The 14,954-nt window shown below is 38.7% G+C and overlaps 1 protein-coding gene across 7 annotated transcripts in view; it reads left to right on the top strand.

Moving 5' to 3' along the window:
* The window catches only part of simc1 (SUMO interacting motifs containing 1), a 51,015-nt gene that overhangs the window by 8,210 nt on the left and 27,851 nt on the right, over nucleotides 1-14,954 (top strand). For 5 of the 7 annotated variants that reach the window (XM_069898728.1, XM_069898733.1, XM_069898731.1 and 2 more), the window contains 2 exons: nucleotides 6,306-7,304; nucleotides 10,390-10,655. In XM_069898728.1, the coding sequence (XP_069754829.1) occupies nucleotides 6,306-7,304; nucleotides 10,390-10,655 (1,265 nt within the window). Of the gene's footprint in view, nucleotides 1-4,313; nucleotides 4,463-6,305; nucleotides 7,305-10,389; nucleotides 10,656-14,954 lie in introns of all 7 variants that reach the window. The other 2 variants (XM_069898732.1, XM_069898730.1) reach the window with 2 other exon arrangements.

Genomic DNA, 14,954 nt, shown 5'->3' with positions numbered 1-14,954 from the left:
CCACGTACATTGACAAAATTCCAACTTGCATCCATTCGAAGATACGACCGATCCTTTGGTCTCAATTATGGTTGTAAGTAGGGGACTACCTGTATTATGTACATGACAATAAAGGAAGCTGAACTAGAAAATGGTCTACACCCCTCAGGGTATGGATGGATTCAGTTCTATCTTTGTCATTTTCAATACCATTGATGAGTTTGTATATAGGTCAGTGATGAAATTTGCAAACCAGATGTCCATACCTATTTGGTCTAAATCCTTAATAATCTGTTTATGGGTGATGGATTCAAATGCTTTTGGCCAGGTCTATAAAAACTGTGACAAAATCTTTATGATTCCTCTTGGCCTTTTCATTAGAATACAGAGAATAGCTATATTCTCATTAAAGCTGGAGGTAACTGCTATATATCCCTTTTATGAATTGTGCAGAGTGATCGGTTCTGGCAATTTCTTTGCCAAAATTTTAGTGAACATCCATAAAATTTATGGCCTAATGGTAATAGGCCACCAATGATCAATGTGTTAATTGAATGGTCCGACTTTGGAATAACAACTGTATTATGAACTCCTATTTCATTTAGTGTGAGTATCACTAAGAGTTAGAGCAGGCTACAACCATTCACAGCTTTGGAGAGACTGGGTCGCATCAGCTAGTATAGGCTGAATCCAAATTCGCTATTTTGGAGAGGAGAGGTGCTTTTTCCAGGGACACAGGTGGTGAGAGAGTCCTGTGTGTGGAACACTAAAGGAACACCACTTTATTAACCAACAGCCATCTCATTGAACATGGAGCAGGAATGACTCTGTGATAATGGACAATTTGGCTGATTTTCCCTGTCAAGAGAATTATTGAATTCCACTGTGACAAAAAAAAAGGTAACTTTGATTGACCCGTACTGGGTTTTGGAAGCCTTGTGGAAGTCACACGTTTTGTTTCCCCTATACAAGGAAAAGGGGAGTTGTGACAACCATTCATACAAAAGGATATTTCTCTGGAAGAAACTCGACAAGGATTTGTGAGTTTTTGAGAGTCCAGTCATTCAGTCTCTCCTACCTCCTTCAGTTTTAAAGTTTGTGTATGGACAATGGATTTGTAAGACTGAATTTTGGAATGACTTACTACACACCCACACCCACAGTTTTGATTTGACTAATGTGTTATTATTAATAGTCACTAATAAATATAGTGTTTATAAATTTAAAAAAAACACTTGGTGAATTTCCTTTGCTGCTCGTCTGCAATGTAACATCTGTGATATTGCATGAAAGTAAGAGATGGGTGGAAAGAGAGAGGCAATGAGAGGGAGAAAGAGAGAGAGAACCATGACATATTTCACTTCTAATGGAAATCATCAACTTGAAGCATTCTGTTTCTTTCTTTGCTGGTGTGGACATTTAATGCTTGCTGATTATTTTTCTCCATTTCCTGCTTTTCACAATATTTTTTCTCTAATAGTATAGAATTCTTGAAGATCACATTAAAACATGGTTCTGTTTGTGTTGGATTTTCAATAAAGTTTGTTCATTTTTGTGTCTCATCAAATTCTGTTATTGAAAATGAACAAAATGAATGGGCTTTAAACTGTAAACCTTGATGTCACAAAATTAAGGGTGGTTAGTTGTGCATCTATGTAAACCAACTGTGGTGGCACTAATTCTACAATTGCTGACACTGCTCTGCCGATCTGGAGTATCTGATTATCAAGTGTAGATCTTTTTATCTTCCAAAAAGGATTTACTTGTATCTTCGCTGCAGTAGTTTAAATACCTCCGGATGTGAATGCCAAAGCCAGCCTGGAAGTTCTTGGGTATGCTATTGACAAGTTGCAGATGCTACATCCAGATAGTGCCTTTATAGTGTCTGGAGACTTTAATCACTGTAATTTATGCTCTGTACTCCCAGGATTTCATCTGAATGTTACATGTAAAACATGAGGGGATAAAACCTTGGATCAGGTTTACACAAATGTGGATGATGTTGCCTTCCCTCACTTGGGTCAGTCTGACCATCTTTCACTGTTTATGATTCCCAAGTACAGATCAATTATTAAATGGGTTAAACCCATAGTTAAAACTGTTAAGATCTGGCAGTAGGAGGCTGATTTTGTTCTTCAGCAACATATTCAAAATGCAGACTGGAGAATGTTTGCTGAACGTGCCAAAGTAGATCCCTCCATAAATCTTCGTCCGCGAAGCCAAGCCAAAGAAAAGATATAAATAGGTCTGTGGATGGAGTTACGTCACAGATGAAAATTAAAATATTTGTGAACCAGAAACCGTAGATAAACAGTGAGGTCCATCGCTTGATTAGAGACAGAGACTCTGCCTTTCGAGCTGGAGACCAAGAGCTACATCATTTGGCCAGGTCCAACTTAGAGAGGAATCTCTCTGGCTAAACATTTATACAAAGAGAGGATTGAGGAGTACTTTGCATCTTTGGACTCACAGAACGTGTGGCAGGATATACAGGTTATCACAGATGATAAATCATTTGGTACAGCACCTGTTTCAAGCTGTGACCCCTTAAAATTTTCTGAAGAGCTTAATTATTTTAACACTCATTTTGATTGAGAAAATAAGGACGCCCCTTTCAAGGTGGATCCTTCACTAAATGAAGAACCTCTCGTTTTCTATTACGGATGTATGGGCCATCCTTAGTAGAGTGAATGTACAGAAGGCAGCTGGACAGGATGGCATTCATGGTCAAGTGGTTAGAGCTTGCGCAGATCAGTTAGCAGAGGCTTTTATACATATTTTTAATCTGTCCTTGGCTAAGGCTGTTGTTTCAACAAGTTTTAAAGTGACTACAAGCATGCCTGTGCCAAAGCATTCTACCGCCATGAATCTGAATGACTACCCTCGTGTTGCACTTCTTTCCATCATTGCAAAATGTTCTGCGAGGTTGATTTTATCTAATCTGAAATCTTGTTTGCCTGCCACTATGGATCAACATCAATTTGCCTACCATCCTAATAGGTCGACAGAGGATGCCAAATCAAATTCTACACTCTACTGTGACTCACCTAGATGGTCCAAATTCTTAAGATTATTATTTATTGATTATAGTTCGGCTTTCAACACTGATGTACCATCAAAGCTGATATCCAAACTTTATTTGTATGATATCAGCTCATCCTTTTTTTAATTGGATTCTGGATTTCCTTACTAACAGATGCCAGTCAGTTTGGTTGGGCAATATTCTCTCCTCCAATATCACATTGAATACTGGAATGCCCCAGGGTTGCGTGTTGAGCCCCCTTTGGTAATCCATCTTTACCTCTGACTGCAAACCTATGTACAATTCAAATTTAATTATAAAGTTTGCAGATGATACCACAGTGGTAGGCCTGATCACAGAGATGATGCAACTGTCTATAGGGGTGAGGTTCAGCACCTGGCCTTGAGGTGTGCTGAGAACAATTTATTACTCAATACCCAGAAGACAAAAGGGATCATTATGGATTTTAGATGGGGGGAAAGCCACTTGCACATTCCGATTTACATTAATGGAGTGGGGGTGGAGCGATTACAGAGCTTAAAGTTTGTGGGGGTCCATATCTCTGATGATCTCATGTGGTCTTTGAATTCATCAATGTTGATCAAAAAAGCACAACAATGTCTTTATTTTTTTAAGATGTCCGAGGAGGTTGCATCTCCGCCCTAGAATACTATTGGATTTCTATAGATGCTCTATTGAGAGCGTGCTGATGTTCACTATTTCGGTGTGGTATGGGAATTGTTCTGTACAAGACAGGAAGGCACTCCAGTGGGTAGTGAAGACTGCCCAATGGATTGTTGGAATGCAATTGTCAACCATCGAATCTATCTATAGCGGGTGATGTTTGGACAGGGCGAGGAATATCATTAAAGACGCAACACACCCTAATCATGAACTATTTACTCTCCTACCATCAGGCAGATGCTATAGGAGCCTTTGTTCAAGAACTACCAGGCTTAAAAAGAGCTTTTTTTCATGAAGTTGTGATAATGTTAAATACCAATTCACGGCATTGAGTGGTGCTGCACTTATATTTCAGATTCAGTATTTTTTTTTAAAAAACTATTTACTTTAGAGTATTGCAGTGTTATTGCATATGGTTTCTTGTATGTTTTTTGTTGCGAGTGTTTGTTGTATTATGTATGCTAATCATGTTTCATTGGCTGGTATCACAATTTGTATTTAGAATCAAATGGGATTACAGTTCTCTGTTCAGATATGTGACCATAATATATTTCTGGAGCACCCGTATCTACTTGTGTTATCTAGAGTTTGTCATCACAATGTTAATATATTGGCCTGGATTTTTCAGGGTAACATCAGCAAAACTGTGAACATTGTCAGGAACTTGGGAATTTCTGCTTATAGAGTTATGAACTTTACTTGTCTCAAAATTTCAATCAGTTATCCAAGACAGATTTTCCAACTGCGTCCTGATGGTGGACCCCCCAGTGGACAAAGGTGAGAGTAGAAGTGCTTTCACTGATCTTGACAAAGGATGTGGAGATTCCTTATTGCTTATGGTGGAGAATCTGCACCAACATGCTGCCCCTGTTTGGACTTGGCATTATTGGTGCCAGCCATTAATTTTATTGGAAGGTGCCACAGTGAGGGATTTGGCTAACTTACATTTCTTATACTGTTTGAATGTATGGTTTGAATTCATTTAATTTTTTTTTGTTTTTAATGGCATTGAATGGTGTTTCATTTTTTTTTGATAGCGTTGATAATTCTGGCTAAGTCAGAATGGAAAAACCTGGAACTGAACTTGTAACAGTGAAGGGCAAGGCTAGTCGGGAGAGTGAGGGCATGGTTGAGAAGAAGGAGGGGAAGAAAGAGAAGCCAAGGATGACGGGGAAAGCTAATCTGTACTAAAAGAGACTATGGGGGAAAACGGGTTAAGATGAGATGGAGAGAGGGAATAGAAAGGCAATGTGTGTGAAAGGAGGTGGACAGGGTGAGGAACAGTGGGATGATGATTTTTACAAAAGGAGAGGATAAAAGAAAAACCAAGTGAACAAGTTGAAGGAGGGAAAGATTAGTGAGGGAAAGATGGAAGGGGGGCAGATATAGGTAAAAGAATGAAAAGCATCTTGGGGAAGTGGTTTGGGGAAAGGTATACATGGGAGGAATCGGGGAAGAGGACAGGAGATTGGGAATAGGGAAAATAATTTCATTAGTTTTAGGAGCAGGATTTAGCCATTCAGCCCATCGAGTGAGTCGTCATTCATATCTTGGCTGTTACACTTTTCCTTTCAAGCCCATTCTCTTGCCTTTGGGAAGGAGGAAAGGAGAGAGTATATGTGCAGGGAGCAGAGACCTGCTTCAAGTAAATTGAATCTTTGATAGTTGAGCTGAACCTGATGGTTTAATTTGCATTTGAAATTTCCTAATCTATTGTAGAAAGTTAATCACTGCCATATTGTCTACTTGAGGTCAGAGGAGAAAGGGATTTTCTAGCAAGATTGTGTTGTTGACCTATAACTGTGAACAGCCAAAACATGGCATTGATGGGTCTTTAATGATTTACTGTATATAAGGCAGAAAGTCCTACAGTAGCCTGTGGCAGGCATGTCTCCTTGGGTTGAAGATGACGCGCTCCAATCCCACCGATCTGAAATTTCAGAGGTGCAAGAATTGACATTGACCTTTTCTGTTGGCTCCTGGTATCCTTGCTCCCATCTAAAAATGACTCCTGTAAGGGCTGTGCACATTTAACAACAAAATATAACAAACTGAGAGAACTACCTAGAAGCACTTCAAGCAACCTAGACACCAATAGATCATATGAGGTGGTAAGTAGCAGCTGAGATACCCTTGTGTACTAAGTATTGCTGTTAGATCTGGAGCTATAAGAGTTTGGTAGCAGATCAGGACTGTGTTGGCATTTGCATATTTAAATTGAACTCTGTGAGGATGGATGCAAGATCAAGTTGGATCTTTAAGTTTTTAGAATCCTAGAAAGTCCTTCATGATAAAATGGGATCCATTAAGTACTTTAGAGCAATCCAGTGCTCTTATTTCTTCATAATGCCTATATCCAAATTTCTTTTAAAATGACTGAATCTCCCTGTCGTTATCCTCTTAGACACTATATTTCCTCACACTCCTTTTTTTATCTTTTGCCCAGAACCTTAAATCTACTTTCCCTTTATCTTCAGCTCATAGAAATGATTTTTCATCATCTACCTTATTTGAATCTGATGTAATATTGTATACTTTGATCAGGTCCCCTTCATCTCCTTTGCTCAAAGGAGATTAGCTACAGTGTCTCCAATATAATCTTATTTTTTTCTGCTTTCAGGAAAAAATTGATTTGACAGATGAGAGTGAAGTGCACAATCAAGTGAATAGCTCCACCGAAGAGATGGGAAGTATGCAGGTCATTTCAACAAATTGCTGCCATGCAGAGCAAACCCCACAGATTCCTGTTTCCAGCAGCTTGAATAATTTTATACTGGATTCGGACGGTGACCTGATGGATGATGATAAAGAGAATTTGTCTTCTGGCTTACAGTCTGATTGGATAATGGGCAATGAAGAACTTGACCTCAAATCTTCTCCTGTTCTAAAAGTTGAAGATCTAGCTGATGAGAATTTGTTGATACCAATTTCCAGTAGTGTTTCCAATGAAGACTCATTGTCAGAACTGGACTTCTTTTGCCATAATGAAGCCTGGGTATCTTGCATCCATGCATCAAATGGGGACTTCTGTGGAACATCAAGTCACATGAGTAGTAGTTCTGCTTGCAGTCCAGATTCAACTACTAACATAAGGATAAATAGTGATGTTGAATCTCTGGAAGCATTTTCACCAGTTGTACATATTTCTTATTTGTCATCAAGTAGTGCTGGGTATCTTTTGGAAGATTGTCTTAAAAGCAGCTCTGAGGAAACTAATAACACAAAGGATGAACTTGAACCAGGTTTAAGTATGGATGTTGAAGATATACCCCCATTGATACCTCAAAACTCTGAGGATTTTAAAATGAATTCTTACCATTTTCCTCCCAACCTAAATATTCCAGTGATAAATTCTTGGAAGCAGCTTCCAAATCAGAATCAAAGTGATTTACCAATTGGGAGCAAAGTACTTAACGGTTTGCTGGGTTTAGATCAGCCTGGAGATCAGATTGTTTCATCAGACAAGTCTGAAAGCCATCTGCTGACTTCTTATGAGACTAAGGAAGTAAGCCCAAATTGCACAATAGACGAGGAAATGTTGCAAAGTTTACATTATTTCATGGGAGTACCAGTTCAACATTTGTTTATTAAGCCCCATAGAAATGTAAAATGGCACAAGGTAAGACTTGCATGATAAAATATGACAACTAAGGGATAAAGGATGAAACAAAATATATGCTCATGAATCTATACATTTAGGATATTATCTTTTTTACATTCAGAAGCAAGTACATTTCATCATGAATTTCTGACACTTAAGGGAGTAACCCCATTTAAATATTTATGATGAAATCTGTTAAAGCTTTGTAATTTCCATAAATTTAAACATCCCTTCTATCACCAAACTGCTTGACTCATTCAATCAGGCAAGACATTTTATTGGTAGTGTTTCGGATTTGGAAAGTGGCCTGGAATTTGTTATGTTTGAACTCTCTTGTGTATCTGCATTTTTTATCATCTGGCTAGAGCAGAAGTGAATGTTGCTGATCAACTTCATCTCATGATGGCACTTTCCTGTAAGCAGTCTTTTCCCTTAATCTCTGATTAGGTCTTGTGTTTTTTAATGACCTTTGGTTCATCTGAGGAAGGATGAGGTGCATGCTATAATTAAACCAATTATAAAAAATTATTTTTTGTATTATCTGAAGCAAGATTGACATTGGAGATTACAAAAGTGTTGCACAATTCTGAAAAACATTATTGGCCTCACACTTCAAAAGCTTAGCTCAGGATCCTTGTAGGCTCTTGCTGGATCATTTGCCATCTATCACACTTTTTAGCTCTCTGGACACTGCAGAAGAACAAATAGGTTCTGCTTGTGAAGAAGCAATCCCTGTACTTTTGCAACTTTTGCATTCACACCTGAAATAAGCACTACTGAACTTTTTGTCCCTCACAAATATTGCCTCAACGCTATTTTTGCAGCAGAGACGTCCATTTCAAGCATGTTGCATTGATATCTTTCAGTGGTATCATCTTGGTGATAGAAACTTTCAGTGGTTTGTGACGCTGTTTGTTTATTCTGATTGAGCACTTTCCCTCTTGGGTGTTCCGGACAAATTGGGTGCACTATCTTTTTTTAAACTCTTTCTATTCTTTGTCATAATGTAAGAAGGAAACCACAAAAGAGAATATATTATTTCTTCTAGTCAGGAAGTTATCCACTTGAGTGATTCTGAGAGTTGCTCATCACCCTGTGTGAATCTTTTGACAGGGTATTAGATGCATTCTTTCAGAGTGTGCTTAAGATGTAGTTCAACTTTAAACAGCATTTTTCTCATTGTAGACTATTGGGAAATGTGCTACTGACTTTGCAAGAACAAAAACCACAAATTGAAAAATCTTGAAAGATCTGTTCCATTTTAACATTTTTAACATATTGCTCCTTGCAATACTAGATCATTGTAATTTATATATGATTCATACATCCAAGCTCTACCATGGGAGACCGATAGAATTGTTGCCTGAACAATGTCGACTTTAGATCCAGCTTGTTTTTTTCACACAATTTACCACATGCTAAATTCACATACTCACCAGGATTGTTTATCACAGGCATTGTAGGCTTTCTGGTTTTAGTCGGGGGAGAAATAGTGTACAAAAAGTCAATGTGTCACTGTGGTTCACCTCCAAAATCTATGCTAAATTAAAGCTGACAAAGGTTTGGAAATGAATGCTTGCCCTTGTGGCATAGTTAAAAAGAAGAAAATAACTTTTTAAGTGAGAAACATGCTTGTACAGTAAAACATCCGTAATCCACTATACATTTGTTTTAAAATACCAATGGTTCATCATCTGGTATATGAGGGCCCTGTTTCCTCTGCTCCCTTCAAACTCATTGGGGCCTCATTTCTTGCACTCTCTTTGAACTTGTAAGGCTCATTCATAAGCTTTTTAGTATATTGAATAAAAAGTGAATTGAAAGCTTGTTAATGGGAGTTGTATCCAATCCAGCCGCCCAGAGTCCTTTGCTGCATTTACACTGAAATTCCCAGCGTGAATAAAAATTGAAAATCACAACATATTTTTCCTAATTACAGTGAAACCCCAATTTAATTTAAATTTGGATTTAATGCGATGAGTCATTGGACTCATCGACAGGAGCAGGGATGTCCATGTATTAGCTACAAAGAATGGGCAAGAGGTGGTGTGAGATGCGATCCTTGGCTGAGTGCCTGAATGATTTGAGTCGATTTTAGGCCTGCACACACATAACATGTTAGTCATCGGACTGAGGTTAGTCATTTCCTCTTGATGTCGTGCATCTGATTTGTGAACAGGCATATTATCAGATGGGCCAATTCATTTATCAGTCCACTGCAGAAGAATGCACATCCCCATTTTTTCAAATAATTGTCTGAACAATGAGTTGTGAATTCCACTACAAGGGCACTCAAGAAAATGTCAGGCTGCTGGCAGGAGCGTGAACATTGATGTATAAAACTCTCATTTCCCATTCTATGGCTTACTTCTCTCTGCATGGAGGATTTTGTACATATTGCAGCCCCCATGAGTTGTAAATTTACATCTTTGAGCCAGAACAATCATAACAATCAAACTAAGTGGCTCTTTGGGAATCTGAGACCTGATCATGCTTATATAGTGAAACCCTGATTTAGAGTGAACCCATTTTTTTTTTGCAATGAGATTTTATATACCCCAACGATTGTGTTGTAATGAGGTTTCACTATTTATTTTAAGAATGTTCTTACTATCTTTTGACTGTTCCTGAAGGCTGTAGTATTGTGCCATTTTGTCACAATCTGGTGGTTTCCCTATGTGCCCACCATTCAAGTTTGTTTATTATCATCTAATTGTACATATACAACCTGACAAAATAGTTGAATATCTCTCTCAAATCTGAATCTTAATTATAAACCAGCTTCTGATTGAAAATGGAGGTCTCCAAGCAAAGTCCCATTTTGATCTTGCCTATATCTCATCAAAGGCAGGTATAGGAACTCTGGCTAAAGCGCATTCCTAATTTGTGGTCTGTCAAACACTCCTGACTGAGATATACAAATTTTATCATCTACATTAACTTCCTGGCCTTTTTGACCTTGTGTAGTCACTAAGACAGTCCTAGTCTGGACAAGGCAATACTACAAATCTGCAAGACAGTGCTTTAAATAGCTTTGCCATACCTTAAAAACTAACATGCTTTTCTTGATGCATTTGTTCACTTTTTTTTCATTTTCCATCAGGTAACTCAAAATACCCATTCATCATCAGCTAATCGAAATGGATCAAAGGAACCAGAGATGATCTCTCAAAGACAATACAGTTTGATAAACAGCACTATTGATGAAAACTTTTACCAAGGGACTCTTCAGTTTTTGATGGATTTTGTGTCCCCTCTACATTATCCACCTGATCACATTGTGAAATATATAATCAAGAGGATACTACTGAGCAATCAACCCTCCGGCACTATTATGTCTGCTTATATGACCTTAATGAAGATCCAACAGTATGTACAGATTTGGTTTTCATTATCATCATAGATGAAAGTTTATGCATTTTAATTTGGTATAATCCAATCCGATGAATGTTAATTTGTCTATTGACTACTTGCAGAAAGTATCATTCTGTCCCTTTTGGGCAGATGTCCTGTAAAGTTGAAAAATAGGCACTGGATGATTTATGAATGCTATATGTTCTGATCCATTTGGAAGATACCATAAAATGTACCAGTATAACAGTAATTTGGTATACTCTATTCTGGATCAGAAAGCGGCGTGATGCAGTATGCAGCGACCTCTCCAGGACCATTAGTTTTATTTTTGTTTTACAGTTACATATCATTAAAAAGTGTTTTTAATTTTTACAAAATACTAGTCTCCAGTCACTGCTCAGCACTGGTGGAATTTGTGACTGTCAGATGTAGACCATTTATCTACTGCAGGAATTTACCACCCCACCCTGTGCTAACGCAAGGAGGCGATGGCAATCTGGGAATTGTATGGCGCTTTAAGCGAACTGCAGACTGCATACCCTGATGGACTGTTTATTATCAATGGGGATTTCAACCAGGCGAAAACCAAGTCAGTACGTGGACCTTGCTACAAGCGGGGCAAACACATTGGATCTTGTGTTTTCAAACATTTCCCACATCTATTGGGTGGAGCCCCGCCCCACCTCGGATACTCAGATCATATCTCTTTAATGCTAATCCCAGCATGCAGATCACTTGTCAGACACTCGAGATCAGTTCTTTGTTTTTCAAACTTTATTTAAAATTTTCAAAATATTATGAAACAATACATAAAGTAGAAATCAAAATAAACTAAAGCTAACCCCAACCCACCCACTCCCCACCCTCAGCAAACCCCGCAAGGGGAGCAAAAAAAGTACTAAAAACCCAGACAATACCTTAAGATATTACTAAGCCCATACATTTCAAATAAGGTGACCACATCGGAACAAAAAAATTAGAATTATCACACAAATTCTGTTATTTTTTCCATATAATACAAAATCTCAACTCATTATGCCAGCGAATTGTATTCACTTCAACATCATCCTTCCAAGAAATCGCCACACATTTACGCACAATAGCCAATGCTAAACAAAGAAAAGCTATCTGAAATTTATCAACCCCAATCATTAAATGAACCAGTATAACCTAACAAAAATTTTTTTGGATCTAATAAAAATGTAATATTAAACAATTTTTGAAGAAATTCTCTAATTGTTTGCCAAAATGGTTGAACCTTATCACAAAACCAAACTGAATGTAAAAAAAAGGTTCCTGTACATTGTCCACATCTAAAACACACCTCTGAATCACTAAATCCATATTTCTTCAATTTCTCAGGGGTCATATACAACTGATGCAAAAAATTATAATTAACCACACTGTATCTTACATTAAGCAATTTAGTCACTCCATCATAACACATCATCTTCTTGATCGATATCACAAATTAAATCCCTTTCCCATTTACTCTTAGATTTATCTAAATTTGGTTTATCCATAGTATCCTGCAACAATGTATACATATCAGAAATAATACCCTTATTTGACGAATGAGTAATCAAAAATTCAAATTATATTAACTTGCGAATTTTCATTTCTCTTCCAAAATTATCTTTCACTAATGCTCTAACTTAATATACACAAATAAAGAATTCGCTGATATTCCAAATTTCTCCCTAAGCCGATTTAAAAGAAAGAAACTTACCTTTCTCAAAACAATCCTCTAACACTTTTATACCTTGCATCTGCCATTCCTCTAAAAATCTATTATTCAAAGAAAAAGAAATGTCTATTTTGATATAATGGAGTTTGAACTGGTATTTTACCTTTTGTGCCTATAATAAAATTCCTTTTATTCCAAATTTCTAATAAATGTTTTAAAACTGGCACATTATATTTCTGCAATAAAACAGGATTCCACTTAAGTATAAACTGATGAGGATAAAATTCTGAAATATTAGCTAATTCGACTCTAGCCCAACTGGGATGATACGAAACATCTAACATATGATTAATAAATTTTAATTGAGCAGCTTCATAGTAATTCATAGTCATGGTAAACCTCCCAAAGCATATTTCCAGGTCAATTTATGCAACTCTAGATCCGTTCTGAAATGGGTTAAAACTTGGCCAGCATAAGTCATTCATGCACTTCAGGACAGCTTTGAACTCACTGACTAGCATATGTTCAAGGAAGCAGCAACTGATGGCAACTGCATCATCCTGGAGGAGGGTATGGCATCAGTGACTAGCTACATTAGTAAGTGTACTGACAACATAATTGTGCCCAAGACCATCATTATTCGCTTTATTCAGAAGCCATGGATGACTGCAGAGGTGTATGTGCTTCTGAGGAGCTGAGAGTCTGCCTTCACAGCGGGTGACAAGATATCCCTAGCTATTGTGAGAGCCAAGCTGTCTGAGGCCATCAGGGAGGCAAAGCATTCACATGCCTAGTGAATTCTTTGTCACTTTCAGGACAGCAAGGACATGTGACGCATGTGGAAGGGCATTCAAGATATCACAAACCAAAAGACTATGTTATCTGGCTGCGCTGGTGATGCTTCTCTCCCAGATGCACTGAATAACTTTGAGGCAAAAAATAATGTGGTTGTGAAGAAGACCACCTCTCCTTCAAAGGATCAGGTGCTGTGTCTTACAGTGGCTGATGTGAGGAGAGTGTTAGGCAAGGTCAACTCATGGAAAGTTGTTGATCTGAATAACATTCCTGGCAGAGTGCTCAGGGGATGTGTGGCTCAGCTGGCAGATGTTCTCACCGACATCTTTAACATCTCCCTGAGCAATGCCATGGTTCCATTGTGCTTCAAAGCTGCCACCATTGTCCCCGTGCCAAAAAAAGTCATCAGTGTGTGGCCACTAGAATCACAGTGGACACGATAAAATAAAAACGAGGCGTTTCTAGAGTGAATCAAACGGATTTACTCTTCATCACCCGCGCAACCTTTTAAAAGCCAGAATCACGTGCTCAACACGTGCTGACGACATCACGCACTGATGTCACATGGCTGGTTCGATGCCTCCCTAGGAGTTGTAGTGCTGCCATAGCGCCGCCCTCCCCCACCCTCACACCAGAACCGACAGAAAGGTTCATCTTTTTTTTAGGTTGTTGACCTCTGTGACGGACTGTTCGCTGCTGCAGTGGGGAAGACTTGTCCACATGAGCTAGTTTAAGCCTGTCAATGGTGAAAGACTGTGGCTTCCCTCCAATGTCCAAAATACTGGTTGACCTTGTTTGTCTGAGTATCCTATAAGGTCCTTCATAGGGCATCTGTAAAGGTTGACCAAGTATTCCCTTTCGGATAAAGACATATTCGGCCGTTTTTGAGGTCTTCACGCACAAAAGAAGTGTTTTCTGTGTGACGGGTCAATTTTCCTATGGTCTCCCTTAGCTTGCTCAACACTTCCTTAGGATCATCACTGGAGTTGGAATGATAGGGGACAAACTCCCCTGGAACCACCAATGGTGTGCCGTACACAAGCCTGGAGGTCCTCCTTTGGAGTTGTTCTAATGCCCAGTAATACCCAGGGCCACTCATCAGCCCAGTTTGGGCCCTCTAATCAAGCCATCAAGGCTGACTTGAGATGTTGATGACATTTTTCCACCATTCCATTTGCCTGGGGATGATAAGCATTCGTCTGATAAATTGTTGTCCTCAACAAGAAAGTAAATTGTGGTCATCTATCCGAAGTAACATGTGCCAGTAAACCAAAACGACACTCAAGAACTGAGGAATGCCTGAGCACGTGTCTGCAGTAGCATCTACCATAGGCATGACCTCGTAAACCTGCTTACTACCAGAATTACTGGGCATGGGTGTCCTGACGATGTATCACAGAGGAGTAGTTTGCCATTAATTCCAAAATGGACATCTTTCAATAGCCGGTTCGTGATTGCAGTCTGATAAGCATTTGTCTCATGGTCATATTCTTGGGCTGTGGCCAAGGCTGTGGAGTCAATACCTTGACCTCCAGACTAAATCCCGAGTGGAGCAGAGCGGGAAAGTGTATCAGCTACTACACTGTCTTTTCCAGAAAAATGTAGTATTTTTGTGGAGAATTCTGAAATGAATGTTAATTGCCATTGTTGTCAAGCTGACCAGGGCTCTGCGACATTGGAAAATGTAAATGTTAGGGCTTGTGGTTGATGTACACAGTAATCCAAAAAATAACAAAAGTGTCGAATAGACATGTAAATGGCCAAAAGCTCCTTCTCAAAAGCACTGTATTTCTTCTGTGCTTCACGAAGATGGGGCTGAAGGATGCTAACAG

This window comes from Narcine bancroftii, chromosome 9, assembly GCF_036971445.1.
Source record: "Narcine bancroftii isolate sNarBan1 chromosome 9, sNarBan1.hap1, whole genome shotgun sequence".
Taxonomy (NCBI): Eukaryota; Metazoa; Chordata; class Chondrichthyes; order Torpediniformes; family Narcinidae; genus Narcine; species Narcine bancroftii.
The sequence above is the reverse complement of the archived record's forward strand: the minus strand, read 5'-3'. Positions and strand labels throughout refer to the sequence as shown.